Source organism: Carcharhinus amblyrhynchos, chromosome 1, assembly GCF_965287045.1.
Source record: "Carcharhinus amblyrhynchos chromosome 1, sCarAmb.v2.hapA, whole genome shotgun sequence".
Lineage (NCBI taxonomy): Eukaryota > Metazoa > Chordata > Chondrichthyes > Carcharhiniformes > Carcharhinidae > Carcharhinus > Carcharhinus amblyrhynchos.
In genome coordinates, this window is record NC_137324.1 from 111326958 (window position 1) to 111350695 (window position 23738).

The window sequence follows — 23738 nt, forward strand, 5'->3', positions numbered from 1 at the left end:
AGAAGCCACCCCTTACGGACAAGCCCTCGGTATACACAGGATCTGCTCAGATGAGGAGGATCGCAACAGACACCTCCAGACGCTGAAAGATGCCCTCGAAGGAACAGGATATGACGCTCAACTCATCGATCAACAGTTCCGATGCGCCACAACGAAAAACCGCACCAACCTCCTCAGAAGACAAACACAGGACACAGTAGACCGAGTACCTTTTGTCATTCAGTACTTCCCCGGAATGGAGAAGCTACGACATCTTCTCCGGAGTCTTCAACATGTCATTGAAGAAGACGAACATCTCGCCAAGGCCATCCCCACACCCCCATTTCTACCCTTCAAACAACCGTACAACCTCAAACAGACCATTGTCTGCAGCAAACCACCCACCCTTCAGGAGAACAGTGACCACGACACCACACAACCCTGCCACAGCAACCTCTGCAAGACATGCCGGATCTTCGACACGGATGCCATCATCTCACATGAGAACATCATCCACCAGGTACACAACACATACCCTTGCAACTCCGCCAACGTTGTCTACCTGATACACTGCAGGAAAGGATGTCCCGAGGCATGGTACATTGGGGAGACCATGCAGACACTATGACAATGGATGAATGAACACCGATCGACAATCACCAGGCAAGACTGTTCCCTTCCTGTTGGCGAACACTTCAGCGGTCACAGGCATTCGGCCTTTGATCTTCAGGTTAACGTTCTCCAAAATGGCCTTCACGACATGCAACAGCGCAGAGCTGAACAGAAACTGATAGCCAAGTTCTACACACATGAGGACGGCCTCAACCGGGATCTTGGGTTCATGTCGCATTATCTGTAACCCCCATGACTTGCCTGAACTTGCAGCATCTCACTCACTGTCCTGCCTGGAGACAATACACATCTCTTTAACCTATTGTTAATGCTATCTCCACTCACATTGTCTGTACCTTTTTAAGACTTGATTAGCTGTAAAGACTCGCATTCTAATCAGTATTCTGTAAACTGTGTGTGCCTTTATATACCTTCTTTGTGATCAGAATTCCCTGCTCACCTGACGAAGGAATAATGTTCCGAAAGCTAGTGGCATTTACCACCAAATAAACCTGTTGGACTTTAACCGGGTATTGTGAGACTTCTTACTGGGGAGTCTGGAACAAGGGTTAGTCTCAGGGTATGGGGCGGGCCATTTAGGACTAAGATAAGGAGAGATTTTTTCACTCAGAGGAGGAGAACCATGGAATTCTCTGCCATAGAAAGCTGTGGAAGCCAAGTTACTGAATATGTTTAAGAAGGAAATGTATTTCTAGACTCTAAAGTCATTAAGAGGTATGCGGAGAGTGCAGGAGTATGGCATTGAGAGAGGATTGCCTATGATTATGTTGACTGGCTGAGCAGTCTCAAAAGTTTGAATGACCTACTCCTGTCTCCACTTTCTATACTAACAAAAAAAAACCACAAACCTAAATCTACCAATTGTTTATGTATTTGTGCAGACCATGAAATTAAAATGGTTGCTTAAATAATCATGTGAAGACTTGCTTCATGAACTTTGGGGCGGCAGTGTACGGTGGTTAACACTGCTGCCTCACAGCGCTAGGGACACGGGTTCAGTTCCGGTCTCGGGTGACTGTCTGTGTGGAGTTTGCACATTTTCCCCATGTCTGCCATGGGTTTCCTCCAAGTGATCTGATTTCCCCTCTCAGTCCAAAGATGTGTGCGCGGGTTAGGTGGATTGGACATGCTAAATTACCCCTTATTGTCAGGGGGACTAGCTTGGGTAAATGGGGTTGTGGGGATAGGGCCTGGGTAGGGTTGTGGTCAGTGCAGATTTGATGGGCTGATTGGCCTCCTTCTGCACTGTAGGGTTCTATGATTCTAACTGATTTTTAAATCTGTGACTGTAAAGAAAAATGTGATTCAGGTCAATCTGTTACCACAATAAGAATCAGAAATTATATAACAATTTTTTCACTTGAATTTTCCTTTTTTGCATTTCTTCTATTAATCGACTGTTAGTTTTTTCAGTAAAACTCAGTGACTTGATTATTTGAGGCTAGTTATTATCCAAGTACAATCATTTCAATCTACTAAATGTGTTTCAGATTTTTAGCCGTGGTTCCCTCTTTGACTGACAGTTCTGAGTCTGTTTCTGGCCAACGGCCCAATACAAGTGTAGAGCAAGGGTAAGTAAAGCTTACCATTGTGTCCTGGAAGTTTTCTATCTTTTTACTGGTTGGTTGCTCAATGTTTAATGAGATTGAGCTGTAAACTAATATTATATAAATTGTTTGGTTATGTTTATACAGAGATATGACATCTGTTGTCTAATTTTCCTCAGCTACTGTTGAAAGTTTAGAATTGTTGAGTGCCATTGGATGACTCTTTAACAATTCAATGGGGGGTCAAGCTAGATGGTGAACTGACAAGTACCTGTGTTTAATTTATTATTGTCACATGTATTGGGATACAGTGAAAAATATTGTTTCTTGTGCACTACAGGGACAAAGCATAGTGTTGATCGAATACATAAGGGAAAAGGAAAGAAGAGAGAGCAGAATATAGTGTTGCAGTCATAGGGTAGAGAGTAAGATCTGCTTAATATATGGTAGATCCATCTGAAAGCCTGATGACAGCAGGAAAGAAGCTGTTGTCAAGTCAGTGCAGGATAAGACTCGGGAGATTTCTGCTCCTGGGCCTCATTTGCATAGACTTTTATCATTCCTCCCTTCCCTGTCCAAACCTGGTGGAAAACACAAGCTAGCCAACATTTAAAAGCAGCATTTTAGGCAACATAATTCAGAGGAATTGTCCCCACACTTAGGTTAATGGTTATTTGGGAGAAGGATGATGTCTGGTGTAGGGATGACTTAAATTTCTTTGTGGGACCCAAAGGATTCCACATCTCATCGTCCAGAAGGAATCAGAAAATAAATAAAATTTGCAGCAAATTGCTGCAGCTATTTTAACTGCTTAGTTGCTGAGAGAAGCGGGCATGGTTAACAGCAACCTTTAGGATTAGTGCAGAATTGTAAAGTGGCTTTTATTAAAATAAACTTTATGATCTTGTGGTTTAGAGAAGAAGTTTTATTTTGTTAGGCCTTTCAGTTGTCATAAGCCCAAATGTTCCTTATAAAATGCTGTCTAGTACTACTGTCTTTTTAGGGTTTATCCTTTTCACATCCTTATGATGCTTTGGCACTCGTTGCCAACTTTGGAAGAAATTAGCAGTTTGTGTGTACCGTATATCATAAAATTAGCTGCAAGATTAAATGGCCTTCATGCAGTCGTGTAACCAACAACAGAACAAAATATTAAGTATAATTATTTTTGCTATCATATTCCGTTAAAAGTATGGGAAAGAAAGCTACAAACACTAAAGTAAGTCACTGAAGCCTTTCAAGCAGAAAACCAGTTTTAAAATTTAAGCCAACCATGATGAAGATAATTTTCTTGATTTTAATTTGTGTTTGTGCAATTCTTCATGTTTCTAAGTAAGAGGTAACTTACTTAGAGGTAACTGTTCTGTCTGTTCCCAGGTCCGGTTTGCTTAGTACATTGGTTGGAGAGAAGTCTGTAACACAAAGATGGGAGGCAAGTAAAAATGAAATGTTTGACAGAACAGAAAGCTAAACTAGATGATCTAACATTTTGTCACTGTGTTCATGGTGTGAAATAAATATACTTGATCTTAATTCATGCAGATAAAACTTAGTATTCCCTGATTGCGGCATCGTGTTGTTTCTTAAATGTTTCCAAAGCTTTTGCCTCCACAAGCTTTCTGAAAGCTTATTGTACGTGTTGATCACTCTGTGTGAAGTAAAACCTCCTTATGATTTTTTTGTCAGTTTGAACTTTTGTTCCCTTGACCTACTCTCATAATTAACTTTGCGTAAAAATTATTGATTGACTTTTATTATCTTGTTCACATCTACAATCACCTCTCTACCTCCACCATTCCAATTTGAAAATCCCAACTTTCTGTAGTTTAACCCTTAACACGAAGGTTAACTCCATAATGCGCTTTTGCACAATCTCCAGCACTAGAATTTTTCTTGTGTTTCAGCGACCAGAACTGGATAAAGAACACAAGGTATCATCTGACCGATCTAGTCTGAAGGCTGTTTCGTTTATGGAGTTTAATATTCTTTGACAGTCGTGTTGTCCCTCGTTGGATTTTTTTTTTTGAAGAGCCAAACCTACTAAGACTTCTAATTCATTTTTTTGGTTCCATACTTAACCATTTCAACACCATTCACAGCATGTGTTTCACTTTTGTTGCGTCCTTATGTGGCATTTGTCTGCATTAAATTTTCACCTGCCCACGTCCACATTTCTCCAAATCATTGTAAATTTTCTAAACTCCCTCCACTGATTCCATTGCCTCTCTCATACTGACTCTAAGTATAACAACAGAACATGCAGCAAAGGTTTCACAATGCCACCATTCAATCACTGTCATGTTAGGCAGCATCATTGAATCTGCAATACTTAGTTACTTAGCATCTAAATTACAGATTAGACCTAGCATTTGTTGTTTTTGATTATTTGCCTCATGTTTATTATGAGGGACATGGTTTGTATCTCACTCTTAATATGGTGCCCAGAATTGGTCCCAATATTCCAAGTATGGACATAACCAAGGTTCTGCACAAGCTAACGTAAGCCCAGATTTTCATTCTTGGGTTGGGTGAATTCATGACACTGCAAACCCAATCTTTATAAATGGTTGCCCACAGGAGATTTTCTTTCTGGGGTCAGGCTCAGTTGGAAATTGGGCCTGCCATCTCTGGAACAAATGCAGAGGCCGCAGGTGCAGAGATGGGCTCAGCGGTAGGCCTATCTCCATGCTCCAGCACTGTTTTGAATTAAATATGTTAAAAGCTCTCACTGTCCCTGCACTCATGTCCCATTACTGCCAATCTATGCTATCTCATTCTCCATACCCACCCCACTGGTGCTTTGTATTATGATGCCCTTCACCCACCATTCTTTGCCCTTATACCCTTCATTTCTTTTCAACTTTCTTGACAGATTAATAATTCTTTAACAGCTTGACATTTACAATTTACGCAATACATATTCATGTTTACATCTAATAATTCCAAAGAGTGTCTTACGTCACCCAGAGGATGCCATACTTTCCCAAAGGATGCCTTATCTCTCCCAAAGGTGTCTAGGGACCAGATCCCTGTGGAATGATGACGTGGAGTAAAGGGATGATGTGTTGAGTGATGGCATCCTTCTGGAATTGGTAGAAATGGTGGAGGATGATCCTTTGAATACAGAGGCTGGTGGGGTGAAAAGTGCAGACAAGGGGGACCCTCTCCTGGTTCGGGGAGGGGGTGAGAGCTCTGACCCAGGGGATGGGTCAGACGCAGTAGAGAGCCCTGTTAACCACAAAGTCTCTCCATTTAGATAACTTGTTATCTTTCCATTTTTTCTATCCGAATTGGATCACCTCATACTTATATACGTTAAACTCCATCTGCCACACGTTGGCCCAGTCATCGATCTATATCCATTTGTAAGTTTTTTAAATTCCTCATTGCAACATACTATCCCACCTATTTTGGTTTCATCTGCAAATTGGGTTATAGTGCCTTCTAGCCCAGTATCCAAGTGATTAATATAGATTGTATATAGTTGGGGTCTGAGGACATAACCTGTGGCATCCCACTAATTACGTCTTGCCAACCAGAAAAAGACCCATTTATCTCGATTCTCTGCCTTATGCCAGTTCACCAGCCTGCTATCAAAGCTGATAAATTACTCCTAATCCAATGTGATCTTGCCTGTGTATTAACGTTATCAAACACCTTTCTAGAGCCCAGATAAAGAACAGAATATAAGAATCATTATAGTGCAGAAGGGGGCCATTTGGCCCATCAAGTCTGCACTTAGTTCCTGACTGAGCATCTTACTCAGATTCACCCCTGCCTGATCCCTGTAACCCCACATATTAACCCCAATAATTCCCTTAACCTGCACATCTTGGGACACTAAGGGATAACTTAGCATGACCAATCCACCTAACCTACACATCTTTGGACTGTGAGAAGAAACCAGAGCACCCGGAGAAAACTCACGTGGAAACAGGGAGAACATGCAAACTCCACAGTCAGCCAAGGCTGGAATCGAACCCGGGTCTCTGGTGCTGTGCGGTTCCAGTGCTAACTCCTGTGCCACCATACTGCCCTTAGACATCTACTTCTACATCTACAGGACCCCCATTATCTACTTGGTTTATTACATCTTCAAAGAACTGTCATAAATTTGTCAAACACTATTTGTCCTTTGTGAAACCATTCTGACTCTGATGGACTGCGTTTTGACTTTCCAAATATTCTGCTATTATTTCCTTAATGATGGATTCTAACAATTTCCGACAATAGTTATTAAACTAACTGGTCCATAGTTTCCTACTTTCTGCCTTCCTCTTTTTTTGAATAAGAGTGTTACATGAGCATTTTTCCAATCCAATGAATTTTTCCCACATCCAGGGTATCTTGGAACAATATAACCAATGGATCCGCTATCTCTACTGCCACTTTTAATATCCTAGCTTGTAGGCCATCAGGCCCTGGGAACTTGTCTGCTTTCAATAGTTTGTTGAGTCTCATTTACTTATTGATGATTGTTCCTCCCTTTCTATTACCTCTGCATTACCTGTTACTATTGGGATGGTACCAGTGTCCTCCATGTGTAATCTGAGGCAAAATATTGATGTAGTATCTCTGTCATTTCCCACTATTAACTTCCTGCTTTCATCCTCCAAGAACCAACATTCACTTTAGCTACTCTTTCCCCTTTACATACTTACAGAAGCTTCTGCCATCCTCTCTTATATCTTGTGTTACTTTTCTCTCATAATTTACCTTTGCTGTTTTTATTACTTTTTTTAGTAACCCTTTGTTGATCATTAGAAGTTTCGCAATCTGGCTTTCGCGTTATGGTATTCCTTAGTTTTTGTATTGTCTTTAATTGCCTTGCTTAGCCATGGATGTTTTTCCCCTCTTAGTCTTTCTTCCTCTCTGCAATATACTTTACTTCGGAGGAATTGAATATATCCTTAAAAAACTGCCACTGTTTATCAAGTCGTACCTTTTAGCATTCTTGCCCAGTCCACCAGGGCCAAGTTTGTCCTCATGCCTCCATAATTACCTTTATTTAACTCCAGAATGCAAATATGGACTCCAGTTTCTCACCCTGAAACTGAATTTTGAATTCTCTCATACTCTGATCACACTTCCCTAGAGAATCCTGAACTATGAGGTCATTAATTAATCCTTGCTCATTACACAATACCAAATCCAGAGTAGTCTGCTCTCTAGTTGGCTCTACAACATATTGCTCCAAGAAACAATCTTTAATACATTCAATGAATTCTCCCTTGAGGCTACTCTTGCCAATTTGATTAATCGGGTCTACATGCATATTAAAATCAGCCATGATTATTGCTATACTTTTCCCCGCATTTCCTGGTTTATATTGTACCCCACTGTAGAAATTACTGTTTGGCAACATATAGATTTCTCCCATCAGGGGTTTCTTTCCTTTGTTATTTCTTATTTCCACCGAGATTAATTCTACATCTTAATCTTCAGTACTTACTTCATTTCTCAATAAAGCACTGATCCCTTCCTTCACCATCTCCTTTTCCTTTCTGAATAAACTTCCAAAATACTGAGGACCCTTGGGTATTGAATTCCCAGACCTGGTTTCCTTGCAGCCATGTCTCTGTAATCATATCCCTTTGTCTCTATTTGTGCTGTTAACTCATGAATTTCATTCCAAATACTTTGTGCATTCATACACAAAGCCTTTAAGTTTGTTCTATTATCTGGTATGTTATTCAATTATATTACTGTATAATTTCTTGTTGCAAAATTACATTCGTACACTCTGTTAAAATAAAGCCAAAATGCTGGAAACAAAACAAAAACAGAAGATGCTGGAAAATTTTAGCAGGCCTGACAGCTTCTGTGGAGAGAAATAGATCCAACGTTTTGAGTCAGGATGACCCTTCGTCAGAGCCTTTGCAGATGCTGTCAGACCTGCCAAGATTTTCCAGCATTTTCTATTTTTGTTTTATTTGCCCTGTCCCTTTTATTTTTTGGTAACAAACCGCCTCATATCTAACCTGCACTCCTACCTTCTCCTTGAATTTTGATTTTCCAATTTTTCATGCAGCTAGAAACTCCCCACTCTCTTTAGTTTAAAGCCCACAGCCCTAATTATGCGACTTTGATCCCTATATGATTCAGATGAAGACTATCCCATCAAAACAGCCCTCTTCTTCCTCACTACTTGTATAATGTCCCATGAATTTGAACCCATTTCTCCCACATTTGCGCCAACCATTTATCTCTTTAATCTTATTCGCCCTTTGCCAATTAGCTCGTGGCTTACATAGTGTTCCAGAGATTATTACCTTTTTGGTTCTACTTTTTAATTTAGCCTGTAACAGCTCATATTCCCTTAGCAGAACCTGTATCCTTGTTCTACCTATGTCACTGGTACCTACGTGGACCATGACAACGTAATCTTTACTGTCCCATTCAAAGTTCCTCTGCAGATATTCTGAACCCTGGCATCAGGTAGGAACACAACCTTGTGACCCTGGTGATAGAGAATAGTGTCCATGTTCTAACTATATCATCCCCAATTAAGACTTCTTTTCTCTTCCCCATTTCCCCCTCACTCCTCCTTGTATGGCTCTTGTACCAATGTTCTTTGGTCAGTTTGCTCATCCACCACCCAGTCCCCACACTCAGCCACACGGAGCAAGAATTTCGCACCTGTTGGATGCAGACAAGGGCTGAGGCTCCTACAACCCTATCTCCTGAATCCCTCTACCTGGCTCACTCTCAGCCACAACTTCCTGTCCCTGACCACCAGCCAAATTCAAGGTACTTAATCTAAGGGGTATAATTGCTTTCTGAAACACAGGGTCCAGGTACCCTGTCCCCTCCCTGATGCAGTGTCCGGAACTTATCAATTCTGAGCTGAAGTTCCTCGAGCAGCCGACACTCAGATGTGTTCACTGGGAACAGAATGGAGTCCACCAGCTCCCACATCATGCAGGTACTACAACATTTTACCTGGCCCTCTGTCTCAATTTAATTTGTTTTTTAATTTTAATTTGTTTTTCTAAAATTTTCGATTGGTTTTTAGCTTCTTGACCTGTAAAGCAATATAGGTAATTCAAATTATCAGTTACTTACCATTCAATGAAATTACCGTTTTTCTGTGTGACGTCATTCTTGATTATTTTTCAAACTCAGCCTGATGCCCCATCACAGGCCCAGCTATCTGCTCCTGGAACGTGAGTAATGACCCCGAGCCTTGCGCTATATTTATCCTCTACTCCAGTAGAGGTGTTCCTAGCAGGTCCAGCTATTTCCATTCCCGGAATGTCCAGTCTCAGTACTAGTTTGTGTTCCATGAAATGGATCCTCTCTTTCCCACATGAGTCTTTTAGTTGCACATTCTCTATTCTTTTACCTGAGCCACACTACACGAAACCTTAGCGCCTATTAATCTGAACTTCATTACCTCCTCCCACTTTTCCTGCAAGGTTTCTTTGTATAAATGATTAAACCCATACTGTATTTCAATTAAATCAAGGGACCTTTCACTTTAATGCATGATGGGGAAAGCAACACTTCAATTTTTTCCCCGTGTGGAAAGTTTCAAATGTCACGTTTTTGTGATAAGGTAGGCCCCTCACATTTTTTTGTGTGTTAGGTGGTCTTGTAATTAACATGCTGATAAACTGGCTACTGACTTTTGACATGCAGAATACATGACCCAAAAAGGTGGGACATCCTTGATCTATCTAAAGTATATCAATAAAATAATAAATTTGTTGCTCTGTTTGTAGTAAAGGAAACAACTTCATTACATTCTTTGTTGCTTTTCCTTTAGAGAGGAGAAATCAGTAATTTCCAATACCTCATGCATCTAAACACATTAGCGGGCAGATCCTACAATGACTTGATGCAGTATCCGGTATTCCCATGGATCCTTGCGGACTATGATTCTGAGGTATGAAAGCTTTTGAAATCAATATCCTAAAAGTGTTTAAGAAGGAAAATTGATTTATGCCTTATTGAGTTATATTTTAAAAAAATGTTTGCAACTACATTGTAATTTTGTTCCATTTTAGAAATTTGGGCTTCTCTGACAAGGCCAATCTATCCCTAGTTGCTAAACACAGTTTGATACAGCCCAGTTGCTTACTAAATCACATTAAAGTTAGTTGAGTGTCAATCTGATAGGTAGATTTCATTCCCTAATGTTTTCAAATCCCCTTCCATAGCTTTGTCCATCCCAACTTCTGTAATATCCTGAAACCCTCTGAGACATCTGCGGTTCTCCAGTTGTGGCCTCTTGTGCATCCTTGATTTTAATGTCAGTCATGCCTTCAACTACTAAGGCCGTAAGCCGTGAAATTCCCTCCCTAAACTTCTTCAGCTTTACCCCACTTTTCTCCTTTAAAACAAATTTAACTAAATTTTTGGTCAGCTACCTTAATGTCTACTTGCCTGAATCAAATTTTGTTCAATAACACTGCTATGAAGCATCTTGGAATGTCATACTACATAAATTTAAGCTATTGTGGACAGTTGGTTTTTTAACCACATTTTTATTTCCACTTTTTAAAATGGATTCTTATTCTCAAACTGCCGTGATGACTTGAGCTCAGGTTCTGTGGCTTAATAGTTCATTGTAATCATTACCCTGAGCACTGAGAATATTAGGAATATTTAGACAAATTTTCTAACTTCCCTGAATCTCAGCATGCCCATTTAGGGATATAACTTAAATACAATCCTTAGCAAGTAATGCTGATCAGATCCAGACTTAATGAGCAAAAAGTATGCAAGATTGAATTGTAATAATAGAAGACTAAATTGTTAAGTATTGACTTACTTTAAACTTTTGTTCATTATTTTTAAGGGTAAAAAGAAAAATAAATCATTTTACTTCTGAGTTATTTGGTGAAAAGTCCAAAAGCAAATGTTTGAGAGTAATTCATTTTTTTTCATATAGGAACTTGATCTTACAAATCCCAAAACATTTAGAAACTTGGCTAAACCGATGGGGGCTCAGACCGATGAGAGATTGGCTCAGTATAAGAAACGTTACAAGGACTGGGAAGATCCAAATGGTAAGGAAATTTATAGAGATGGAAGTATAATTTTACTTGTATGCTGTATAAATAATGTTTTCTGTGCAGAACTGTCTGTTGCTTGCAGTTTTTCAGATTTCTGTCACTCAGATTTTCTTGAGCACTTGTGTTGCAAGTTGCGATGCTGAAAAAAAAATTAACCTGGATTAAATTATTCATTTAATTTGTATTTTTTAAAATAGTACTGCTTTTTGCTTTTTATTTGGAATAAATTATTGTGTAAACAATGTAATTTGAGTGAATTTGTCCTGTTTTTTATTTTTAGGTGAAACACCAGCATATCATTATGGTACACACTATTCTTCTGCTATGATTGTGGCGTCATATTTAGTAAGAATGGAACCATTCACTCAAATTTTTCTCCGGCTCCAGGTAACTAATGTGCAATTCAATGTATAATTATTATAGCACCAACTTCAGGCAATGCATCTAGTTTCAAATTCTTGGAAAGATAATTTTTTCATTGCTGAACTTTCATCATGTTATTTGCTTGTCATTTTCCCCTCTTAGGGTGGTCATTTTGATCTCGCTGATCGAATGTTTCACAGTGTACGAGAGGCCTGGTACTCAGCATCGAAACACAACATGGCTGATGTAAAAGAGCTCATTCCAGAATTCTTTTACCTTCCAGAGTTTCTCCTAAATTCCAACAACTTTGATCTAGGTATGACTGTGCATGTGAACGTAGAGATTATAGAAGAGATTCACTGACCCATGTCATCAACAGTAAGCTGCACTTGAAGGGACATACTTCAGAAGTAGTGCTGCTATATACTACATCTAATTTCCAAGCCTCTAGTTTGCTCAAGCAATTTTTCTTACAAGAAGTGTAGGATTATGAATTTGCCATTCATAAATATTGAATTTTATCACACAATAAAAGAAAAAAATTGCATTTGTACAAAGCTTTTCACAGCCCAAAAAAGCTCTACAGCCAATTAAGTATTTTTGAAATATACCTACATTGCAACAGTGACTCTATGTGACAATCAGTTTGCACTTGGCAAGAAGCACCATTCAAATAATTTGTTTTAATGCTGTTTGTTTTGGACATAAATATTGACTAAAAAGTCTGACAACACTAGGTTTAAGTCCAACCAATTTATTTGATAGTAAACTCACTAGCTTTCGGGTTTGTCCCTTCGTCAGGTGAATAGAGTTCTGGCCTCAGAGCATATAAAGCACAGACAGTTTACAGATTACTAATGCCTCACCTGAAATTCTTCAGCTGCCTTGAAAGATAATGGTAAACTTTTCTGAATTGAAAAGTCATCTTGATGTTTCAATGTAGATTGTGTTCGCCCACAGGGATACTCAATTAAATTAAAATATATATAACATATGATGCCCACAGTGAAACACTTGTATTCTTGAAGTATGGCACATGTCTCTAGGGGTACTTTTCTCTCAATTGTGATTGGGTGGTTTTAAACATATAGGCTGGGATTCTTCCAGAAAACTTCTAAGTGCTGAACTTGCGTAAAAACTGGAGTAAACCCCGTTCTTATTTTTTAGCAGGATTTTCAAAATTGATCTCTCGCACTGTGTGCATCAGAGTGCCCTAGCATGAATCATTCCAAAAATCCGGGGGCTAGTGTCTATTCCCATGGGAAAGGCCAGCGGCATAATGCTGAACGGGTGCGTATGCACTGATCTGTCATAGTGGAGATTGGCGCATGTACAGTACCCTACACTGTCAGCCTCCTATTGCTGACTAGCTTAATCAGTGGCCAGCGCAGCAACCCTCCTCCCAATCTCAACAGCAGAAAGGCAACAGGACCCCCACCCTCACTGCCCAAGAGGCTCTGCCCCTTTAGTGTTTCCTGAATCGATGCTTGATGGGAGGTGCCAAGGTGCCCCTGGGCATTGCCATTTTGCCCCTTGGGCAGTGCAAGGGGACCAGGCTGGTAATGCCCAGGGGCACTCCTTCCTTCCCTCTGACCTCCTGGGAGGGCCTCCAAGGCCCCCCCTTCACTCTAGCGGGCTCCACCCACTAACTCCAGTTTATGGGAAGCTGTTGTAAACTCCTCTGGAGTGGAACTCTCCTGGCAGGAGGAAAGAGGCTGGCAGGCCCAGAGACTTCAATCCCTGGCCTGCTACTCACACTTGTGATTTATATATGGAGATCAGCTCCGCTCTAAGCTGACAATGGTGAAAATCTCATGGAGGCTGTGGTGCCCAGCAGGAAGCCTGCTGAATGGCCTCCGCTGATGTCTCCTGTCCGCTGCTCTGGGACAATTGCTCCTGTAATTCTGGGATAGCTGGTCTCAAGTTTGGGAGGTGACCAGATAGTCAAGGACTTAGGGCAGAAAAGGTTCGTTTATAAAATTGAGGAATCGGGTTGGTATTTTAAATAAGTGATGATGGCAGATTTGAAAGGAAGGGGAACAGCACCTGAGGAGAAAGAATAGTTAACAGTGTTAACTAACATGGCAGCCAGGAGGGCATGGTGGATGATTAAATGGAGCCGAGCAGGAGGTGAATCTCATGCTGAAGCTGAACTTTGAGAAGGAACAAGAAGAATAACAGAGAAATGAAAGAAAGTTGCAAGTTCAGGACTAGCGTAGAGGGGAGCTCAAAAGAAATTTGGCTGGTGGGCTAGGAAAAGGGAGGGAAGTGGCAGAGCAACTGAGTGGATGATTTCAGTCTTGGTGACAAAGCAAACCATGGGCTTCTCACACTTGTTGGAGGAGAAAGGGGAAAGTGGAATTGTCACTTGCAGAGAAAAGAAACCAGGAACTATCTTTACATTCTTGGGTGATCCTGGAGTAGTGAGCAGTATTTGCTGGTGAGAACAGGGTCTAATAGTACTTTATATGGTTCAGCCTTATGTTGTGCGGTAAGGATCTATTTGCACTGAGGTCGAAAATAAAACCAGTAGACTGATATGGAACAGCAGACATGCAAATAGAACATAGAAAAACTACAGCACAAACAGCCCTTCGGCCCTGTGTTGCACCAATCGTATCCTTACCTACTAGGTTTATCTATAACCCTAAATCCTATTAAGTCCCATGTACTCGTCCAGAAGTCTCTTAAAAGACCCTGTCGAATTTGCCTCCACCACCACTGAGCAGCCAATTCCACTCACCCACCACCCTCTGAGTGAAAAATTTACCCCTGACATCTCCTCTGTACCTACTCCCCATCACCTTAAACCTGTGTCCTCTCGTAGCAACCATTTCAGCCCTGGGAAAAAGCCTCTGAGAATCCACCTGATCAATAGCTCTCAACATCTTATACACATCTATCAGGTCACCCCTCGTCCTTAGTCTCTCCAAGGAGAAAAGACGGAGCTCCCTCAACCTATCCTCATAAGGCGTGCCACCCAACCCAGGCTACGTCCTTGTAAATCTCCCCTGCACGCTTTCAATAGCTTCCACATCCCTGCTATAATGAGGCAACCAGAACTGAGCTCAATACTCCAAGTGGGGTCTGATCAGGGTCTTATAAAGCTGCAGCGTTATCTCCCGACTTTTAAACTCAGTCCCTCGATTGATGAAGGCCAGTACGCCATACACCTTCTTAACCACATCCTCTACGTGCGAGGTTGATTTAAGAGTCCTATGGACCCGGACCCCAAGGTCCTTCTGATGCTGTATGCTGCTAAGAGTCTTACCCTTGATACTATACTCCTTCATCCATTTGACCTGCCAAAATGGACCACTACACATTTATCTGGGTTGAAGTCCATCTGCCACTTCTCTGCCCAGTCTTGCATCCTATCTATGTCATGCTGCAACTTCTGACGTCCCTCCAAACAATCCACAACACCACCAATCTTCGTGTCATTGGCAAATTTACCAATCCATCCTTCCACTTCCTCATCCAAGTCATTTATGAAAATTACAAACAGCAAGGATCCCAGAACAGATCCCTGGAGTACTCCACTGGTGACCGACCTCCATGCAGAAAAAGACCCATCTACGACCACACTCTACATTCTGCGGGCAAGCCAGTTCTGGATCCACAAGGCAACAGCCCCTTGGATCCCATGCCCTCTCACTTTCTGAAGAAGTCTTGCATGGGGGACCTTATCGATCGCCTTGCTGAAGCCCATATAAACCACATCTTCGTCAATGTGTTTAGTCACATTTTCAAAGAACTCAACCAGGCTCGTAAGGCACGATCTGCCTTTGACAAAGCCGTGCTGACTACTTTTGAGCATACTAAACTTCTCTAAATGTTCATAAATCCTGCCCTCAGGATCTTCTCTATCAGCTTACCAACCACTGAAGTTAGACTCACTGGTCGGTAATTTCCTGGGCTATCCCTATTCCCTTTCTTGAATATGGAACCATTTCCTGGGTATCCCTCTTCCCTTTCTTGAATATAGGAACCAAAACATAAACATTAACTGAATATATAAAAACTCTCTTGTTGGAGAATGGGAGCAAATCAGATACTGAAATCAACAATCCATGTTGAAACTACCTTTTTGAAGCTGGCAAAAGAGGATCTGTTCAAGGTACAGGCAACACCACACCTCAACCACCATCATTGACCTTAGTTAACTAGTGTACAGTGCAGTTGTAGGTTTTACCCTTAAGAAAGGAATGGAAAACTAGCAAGGAATTAAACTGCTATTGGTGATATTAAGTGGTTTTCTGAACTTTGTCACATTCATATCTGATATTTTGGAAACCTGCAGATTAATTAGACATTAAAATGTGGATCATATGAGGAATATGTTGGACAGAATACAATTTTTTACAAAGTTGTGCAGCATAGTAAGAATCATTGAACCCTATCAATTTTCACTGAATTTTCAGCCTTGTGACTTCTGTGAAAAAGCTGTTGGCTGTAATAGGAGAACTTTAAAATTATAAGTTTAAACTTCTCACAAAAAAAGGATTTTGCATAATATTAAAGTTGGTGTGCTTAAGTAAAACTGAGGCATATTGGTGTTGATGATGCCAAGTACCAACGTTATTTGCATTTCACCTTTGCAAGAACAGCCTTTTAGGGTCAATTCCAAAATCCATTGTTTCCACTGAGGAACTGTGCTTGCAAGGATCATGTCAGAAAATTGCAAGTGCGCAACCTATAAATTTCCCATTTTATTTATGTAAAATATTTAGTCATGTGCCCAGATTTCACATGCACACAAGCCAGCTCCCTGCTGGAACCTTTGATCCTGGCATGTGGTTCTCTAGCTGAATGAACTAACACAGTGGATGTAAAATTGGAAATGCTTTACAATTGTATTTACAAATAATCAATAATTTTCTACATCTAGGTTATAAGCAGAATGGTACAAAATTGGGTGATGTATTGTTGCCAGCATGGGCTAAAGGGGACCCAAGAGAATTTATCAGAGTTCATCGTCAGGTAATGTATTAGTGGCAGTAATTTTTCTTTGATCTATTTTGTGTATTACATAGCATTGAGATTCTTGGGTTCAAAATATTTACATGCATTTATCTTAAATTAATTTTAAATGTTTGAGTTTCAGAATGAAGGGTATTCACTATTCCATTCCAAACAACATTGATCAAATTGGTATATTTAGCTGAGTATTACAGTATCTAGAATATTTAAGTAGCGTGGTTGCTAAGTTATTGTAGCACTGTCTTTACATTTGCATGAAGCTGAGGATGCCTGCTACATCTGGAAGTTGTACCTGTGCCCTGGAATGCTGGATAATATCCCTTTATAGCGGTAGATTGTGGGAATCTGCTATTCTAATTCCAGTCTGGCAGCTCCATTAGTGTTTTAGCCGGTCCACTAAATGTGACTTCTCATCTAATGGAAAACTGACCCAACTTGCATTAAATACTTCTACTGACACCAGCAGTATTGACAGGCAGGGTTGTATAGGTTGGTGGTATTTTTGCTGGTTTTCACAATTCAAAGAATCAATGTGCATAATTGCACAAAACTATATAATTTTTGTGCTTTGAATACACTAGTTTTCTTCAGTATTAAGTAAAAGTCTTCAGTTGCTGCATATAAACAGACAGATATTAGCATTTTGAATAAATGTTGATTTTTATTTGTCTGACCAGTTACATTTTAGTTATTTTAATTTATGCCTTTATTCCAGGCACTGGAGTGTGACTATGTTAGTTCACACTTACATGAATGGATCGACTTAATCTTTGGTTACAAACAACAAGGTGCACCTGCAGTAGATGCAGTCAATGTCTTCCATCATCTCTTTTATGAAGGGCAGGTGGACATTTATAATATCAATGATCCACTCAAGGAAACTGCAACTATTGGCTTCATCAATAATTTTGGACAAATTCCAAAACAGGTAAGAAATTTCCTGAGGTTATGTGCCTCTTATTCTTTTCCATGTATTCACTCGCTGGCTTATTGAGATCTCCCAAAGTCATCTTCCTCCATGATATTTTCCAAGGTTACTCTAGAACCAACCAGTATTTCATACTTCCTCCCTTATGTGGTTTTGTGCCTGCACCACGTTAGCAACCTGAGATCAGTAACTCAACATGTGCTATCTGACGACACATAATAGTGCAGTCAGTTACAGGGGATCAATTGCATAACCCACAACTCTGGCCCTCATTGATACTTTTTGTTAATTCCAGCCTGAACTATTCCAATGCTGTCCTGGCCAGCCTCCGTAAACTTGAGCTCATCTAAAACTGTGCTATCAATATCCTAACCTGCATCACGTCAAGTTCCATCATTTGTGCTTTTTGCCCTACATTACGTTTTTGTCTCAACAGAATTTTGAATTACTCATCCTTGTGTTCAAATCTTTCTTTAACCTTGCCCTCGCTATCTGTGTAATCTTCTTCAACCATCTGAGAATATTGCATTTTTCTATCACTTGCGCGTGTCACATTCCCTTCACCACATCATAGAGGATTGAAGGCCTGGTCAGCAAAAGAGCTGCTGGTGGCTTTGTGAGTGGGAGACATCCTAAAAACTGAGGGGCAGAGGCCCCTCTTTCAGCCTTTCAACACTTCAAAATGGCTACAGGCAGTCAGTATTGACAGCATCTTTAGGACTGAAGGAAGATGGCAAAAACAGCAAGTGAGAAGCAGGGCTAACCAATCCCACAACCGAAGGATCAACTTGAAGCTCTGCAGTCCTTCCACGGCGAGGAGGGAGGCCTCGAAAGCTTGTGAGTGATGTCGGGTAAATCGGTTGGACTAGAACCTGGTGTTGTCAGACTTTGAACTGAGACGCGACAGATCAGCCATGATCTTATTGAATGGCAGGGCAGGCTCGAAGGGCTGGATGGCCTACTCCTGCTCCTGTTTCTTATGTTCTTATGTCCAGCCGAGAATGGTGGTGGACAGTTAACTCATTGGAGGAAGAGGCTCCACAAATATCCCACCCTCAATGATGGAGGAGCCCAGCTCATCAGTGCAAAAGATAAGGCTGAAGCATTCGCAGCAATCTTCAGCCAGAAGTGCCGAGTGGATGATCCATCTCAGCCTTCTCCAGTGGTCCCCAGCATCTCAGATGCCAGTCTCTAGCCAATTTGATTCACTCCGCGTGACAACAAGAAACGTTGAAGGCATTGAATATTGCAAAGGTCTTGGGCCCTGATAACATTCCAGCAATAATACTGAAGACTTGTGCTCCAGAACTTGCCACTCCCCTAGCCGAGCTCTTCCAGTACAGTTACAACACTGGCATCTACCTAACAATGTGAAAAATTGTCCAGGTATGTCCTGTACTCAAAAAGAGTAAGAAGTCTCACAACACCAGGTTAAAGTCCAACAGGTTTATTTGGTATTACAAGCCACAAGCTTTCAGAGCACTGCCCCTTCATCTGGTGTTAGACTTCTTACTGTGCTTATCCCAATCCAACGCTGGCATAGAACCATAGAAACCCTACAGTGCAGAAGGAGGCCATTCGGCCCATCAAGTCTGCACCGACAACAATCCTACCTCCATATCCCTACATATTTACCCGCTAATCCCTTTAACCTACACGTCTCAGGACTCTAAGGGCAATTTTTAGCATGGCTAATCAACCTAACTTGCACATCTTTGGATTGTGGGAGGAAACCAGAACACCCAGAGGAAACCCACACAGACATGAGGAGAATGTGCAAACTCCACACAGACAGTGACCCAAGCCAGAATTCGAATCCAGGTCCCTGGAGCTGTGAAGCAGCAGTGCTAATCACTGTGCTACCGTGCTGCTACCATGTGGCATCTCCATATCCTGTACACAAAAGGCAGGACAAATCCACCCCGGCCAATTACCATCCAATCTGTCTACTCTCGATCATCGGTAAAGTGTTGGAAGGCGTCATCAACAGTGCCATCAAGCAGCACCTGCTCAGTGACGCCCAGTTTAGATTTCGCCAAGGTCATTCAGCTCCTGACCTCATTACAACCTTGGTTCAAATGTGGACAAAAGAGCTGAATTCCAGAGATGAGGTGAGAGTGACAGCCCTTGACGTCAAGGCTGCATTCAACCGAGTGTGGCATCAAGGAGCCCTAGCAAAACTGGAATCAGTGTGTACTGGGGGCAAACTCGGAGGCTGATTGCAGTCAGCCTGGTACAGAGGAAGATGATTATGGTTGTGGAGGGTCAGTCATCTCAGCTCCAGGACATTTCTGCAGGAATCCTCAGGGTGGTGTCCTAGGCCCAATCATCTTCAGCTGCTTCATCAATGACCTCCCCTCCGTCATAAGGTCATAAGTGGGGGTGTTTGCCGATGATTGCACAATATTCACAATTCACGATGACTCAGATACCGAAGCAGTCCATGTTCAAATGCAACAAGATCTGGGCAATATCCAGGCTTGGGTTGACAAGTGGCAAGTAACATTCGAGCCATACAAATGTCAGGCAATAACCATCACTAATAAGAGACACATTAACCACTGCCCCTTGATGTTCAATGGTGTAACCATCACTAAATGCCTCACTGTCAACATCCTTGGGGTTACCATTGACCAGAAACTCAATTGGACTCACCACATAAACATAGTGGCTACAAGAGCAGGTCAGAGGCTAGGAATACTGTGGCGAATAACTCATCTCCTGACTCCCCAAAGTCTATCCACCATCTACAAGGCACAAGTCAGGAACGTGATGGAATATTCCCCACTTGCCTGGATGGGTGGAGCTCCAACAACACTCAAGAAGCTTGACCACATTCAGGACAAAGCAGCCTACTTGATTGGCACCACATCCACTCCCTCCACCACCAACGCTCAGTAGCAACAGTGATGTACCAAACACAAATGCACTGCAGCAATTCATCAAAGGTCTTTGACAGCACCTTCCAAACCCACAACCACCTCCACCTTGAAGGACAAGGGCAGCAAATAAAGGAAAGCACCACCACCTGCAAGTTTCCCTCCAAGCCACTTGCCATCCTGACTTGGAAATATATCACCATTCCTTTGCAGTCGTTGGGTCCAAATCATGGAATTCCATCCCTAATGGCATTGTGGGTCAACTCTCAGAACATGGGCTGCATTGATTCAAGATGGTGGCTCAGCACTGCCTTCTCAAGGGCAATTAGGAATGGGCAAAAAATGCTGGCCAGCCAGTGATGCCCAGGCCCATGAATGAATAAAAAAAAAGTAAGAGTGGCATGGTGGCACATTGGTGCCATGAGAAGGCAGTACTAACTAGAGACCCAGGTTCAGTTTTGGCCTTGGATGTATCTGTCTGGAGTTTGCATATTCTTTCCATGTCTGCATCAGTTTCCTCCCACAGTCCTAAGATGTACAGGTTAGGTGGATTGGCTAAATTCCCCCTTAATGTCAGGGGATTAGCAGGCTAAATACATGGGATTACAGGGATAGGACCTGGTGGAATTGTCATTGGTGCAGACTGGATGGGCTGAAAGGCCTGCACTGTAGGGATTGTATGATTCTATGAAAGAAATAAAATTTTAAAAAAACACAGCAATTATTTTTGAATCAGTGTCAATTTTGAAAATTCAGATAAGAAACCAACAAAAAATATGAAGAAACTCATGAAGGATAGCCAAACTGAAAATTGTCATCGACATGCCAGTTCACCCTGGTCAGAAAAAAATACAAGAGAAGAACTCGATGTTGAATCCCTACAGTGGAGGAGGAGGCCAATAGACCCTTCCTTTTGCACCAACTCTCTCTGAAGAGTACCTTACCCACATCCTTTCCCCCCACATATCCCAGTAACCCCACACATTTAACATGGCTAATCCATCTAACCTACATACCTTTGGACTGTGGGGGAAAAAGACTAGAGTACACAGAGGTAACCCACATAGTCATGGGGAGAACATGCAAACTCCACAAAGACAGTGACCCAAAATTGAACCTGGGTCCCTGGTGCTGTGAGCCACCATGCCCCCGATTATATTATCGACGTGCAAAGAATTGGCTTTTCTTTTGATTCCAGTTCTATTGTTTTTCCACCCAGCAATAGAAAATATACTTTCTAATGTAAACTGGTAATTTATCTATTAGCTGAGTTTTTAATAGTTAAATAAAGTGTCTAATATGCTTGCCTGCTGTTGAACAGAGATAAAATCCAATGATTAAAAAATAATTAACAGAAGGGGCTTCCTGTTCTGTTACCATGGGTACATTGCTAAAAGCTTTGCTGGATCTCAATATCAATGTGCACATTCTCGAAGCTTTGGACATCGTGAATCACCCACAAGAGTCTTCTAAATATTTGAGATGAAGTACTTTGTAGCAAGAAGCACAGAAAAGGCATAAAATATTGTGCTAATGAAATTCAGTGTTTTTTTTGCATTTAAACATATTTGTGATCATTCCTTACAGCTATTTAAAAAACCTCATCCACCAAAACGAACCCGTAGCCGGAATAATGGGGAATCTTCTGGTGTACAAACCTCTCTCAGCTGTGCCACTGATAAGATTTTCTTTCATCATTTGGATAATCTCAGACCATCTTTGACGCCTGTTAAAGGTGACAGTAGAAAGAAATTATCTTTTAAGAACAGCTAGTAGTTTTGAATTTATGCAGCATTTTCTGTTTTTATTATAGGTAATATATTTCTATTGATAAAGAATCTAATTGTATTTTAAATATGACACTGATGAACTATCCAGCATTGTCCTTTGCAAAATTTGCAATTTATTTTGAAATGCTTCAGCACAACTGCATCAGTACTAATCTCTTTTGTTATCATTACTTGTGATGTGTACTGCTTGGACACCTTGAAGCAGTCTTGTTGAAGTTACAAAGAAGTCGGCACAGTGGTGAGCACTGCTGCCTCACAACACCAGGAACCCGGATTTAATTCCAGTCTTGGGTGACTGTCGGTGTGGAGTTTGCATGTTCTGCCCATATCTGCATGGGTTTCCTCCAGGTGCTCTGGTTTTCTCCCACACTCAAGATCTGTGCATTAGGTTGATTGGCCACAGTAAATTCCCCCTTAGTATCAGCAGGATTTACAGGGTAAATACGTGTTATGGGGATAGGGCCAAGTTGGGATTGTTGGTGCAGGCTTGATGGGCCGAATAGCCTCCTTCCACATTATAGCGATTCTATGAAGTCTTTTTTGACAATGTAAATAACTACATAATTCCATAAAGGGTAAAGGTATGGAGAGGACCTCATACCGGGACCTTACATGTTGCTACCTACCTCTGGACTGGCTGTAGCTCTAGATCATGTACCTTCTCACAACAACGTGTGGTAGTATTGTACTCAGTCCCATTAGGTGTTGGATCTTTCAGCTACAAGAGTAATATTTCCTGTTTACCTGTGGGTATTTCTGAGATTTGTGCTGATGTGAAACTGGGTTGAGACAGCACAAACACTACAGCACATAAGACTTATAAAGCAAACAGATGGAAACGTTTCACACAATTGTTCTCAGAGATTAAATGCCAATTTGTTTACCACACCAAAGCTTGCAGTTAATTATGCTCCTTGATGGGTCCAACAAAAAGTGCAATGGAATACCACCCATTCCATCAAGTAAGACTATATTCAAATGTTTTGCCTGACAGATTTTGTGCTCTCATCTCCCAGCTGAAAGTTCAGTTCTGTGCCTTTGTATGAACTGTAAAGCATGCTTTTCCAATTCATATATTATACAACTTGCCCGTCTGTGTCTGCAATGCCAAATAGGAATTTATTTTGCTGACAAGCTTAAAAAAACTCCTAATAAGCATTTTTTTCTATAGAACTCAAGGAACCAGTGGGACAGATCATTTTCACAGATAAAGGTGTTCTTGCAGTAGAACAAAACAAGGTGCTGATTCCTCCCAATTGGAACAAAACATTTGCTTGGGGGTATGCAGATCTCAGTTGCAGAGTTGCAAATTACGAATCTGACAAGGTATGGAAACAAGAATTATTAAACATAGCACAATTCTCCAAGACATGAGAAAAATGGTTGTGTTGCCCAAAGCCTGTATGAAATGGGTTATTCTCTTGCAAGTGCTTTTGTTATTTCAATCTGGGTGAGTTCACCAAAGATCTCAATTTTTGGTGCATATTTATGTGTTTTGAAATCTACAGACAATGAACAGTTGTGATCATAATGCCACCAATGTTTTCACATAAAATTAAACTGCTGCATAACAGAATAATTGTAGCTCTAAAGTTCAAATTCTTTGGACCTTGGAT

At 41.1% G+C, this 23738-nt stretch overlaps 1 protein-coding gene across 1 annotated transcript in view; it reads left to right on the forward strand.

Moving 5' to 3' along the window:
- The window catches only part of wdfy3 (WD repeat and FYVE domain containing 3), a 346946-nt gene that overhangs the window by 286573 nt on the left and 36635 nt on the right, over positions 1-23738 (forward strand). The window contains exons 49-58 of the mRNA XM_080191135.1: positions 2103-2183; positions 3537-3591; positions 9928-10047; positions 11056-11173; positions 11460-11566; positions 11705-11858; positions 16434-16525; positions 17241-17453; positions 21920-22067; positions 23294-23448. Coding sequence (XP_080047261.1) covers positions 2103-2183; positions 3537-3591; positions 9928-10047; positions 11056-11173; positions 11460-11566; positions 11705-11858; positions 16434-16525; positions 17241-17453; positions 21920-22067; positions 23294-23448 — 1243 coding nt within the window. The remainder of the gene's footprint in view (positions 1-2102; positions 2184-3536; positions 3592-9927; positions 10048-11055; positions 11174-11459; positions 11567-11704; positions 11859-16433; positions 16526-17240; positions 17454-21919; positions 22068-23293; positions 23449-23738) is intronic.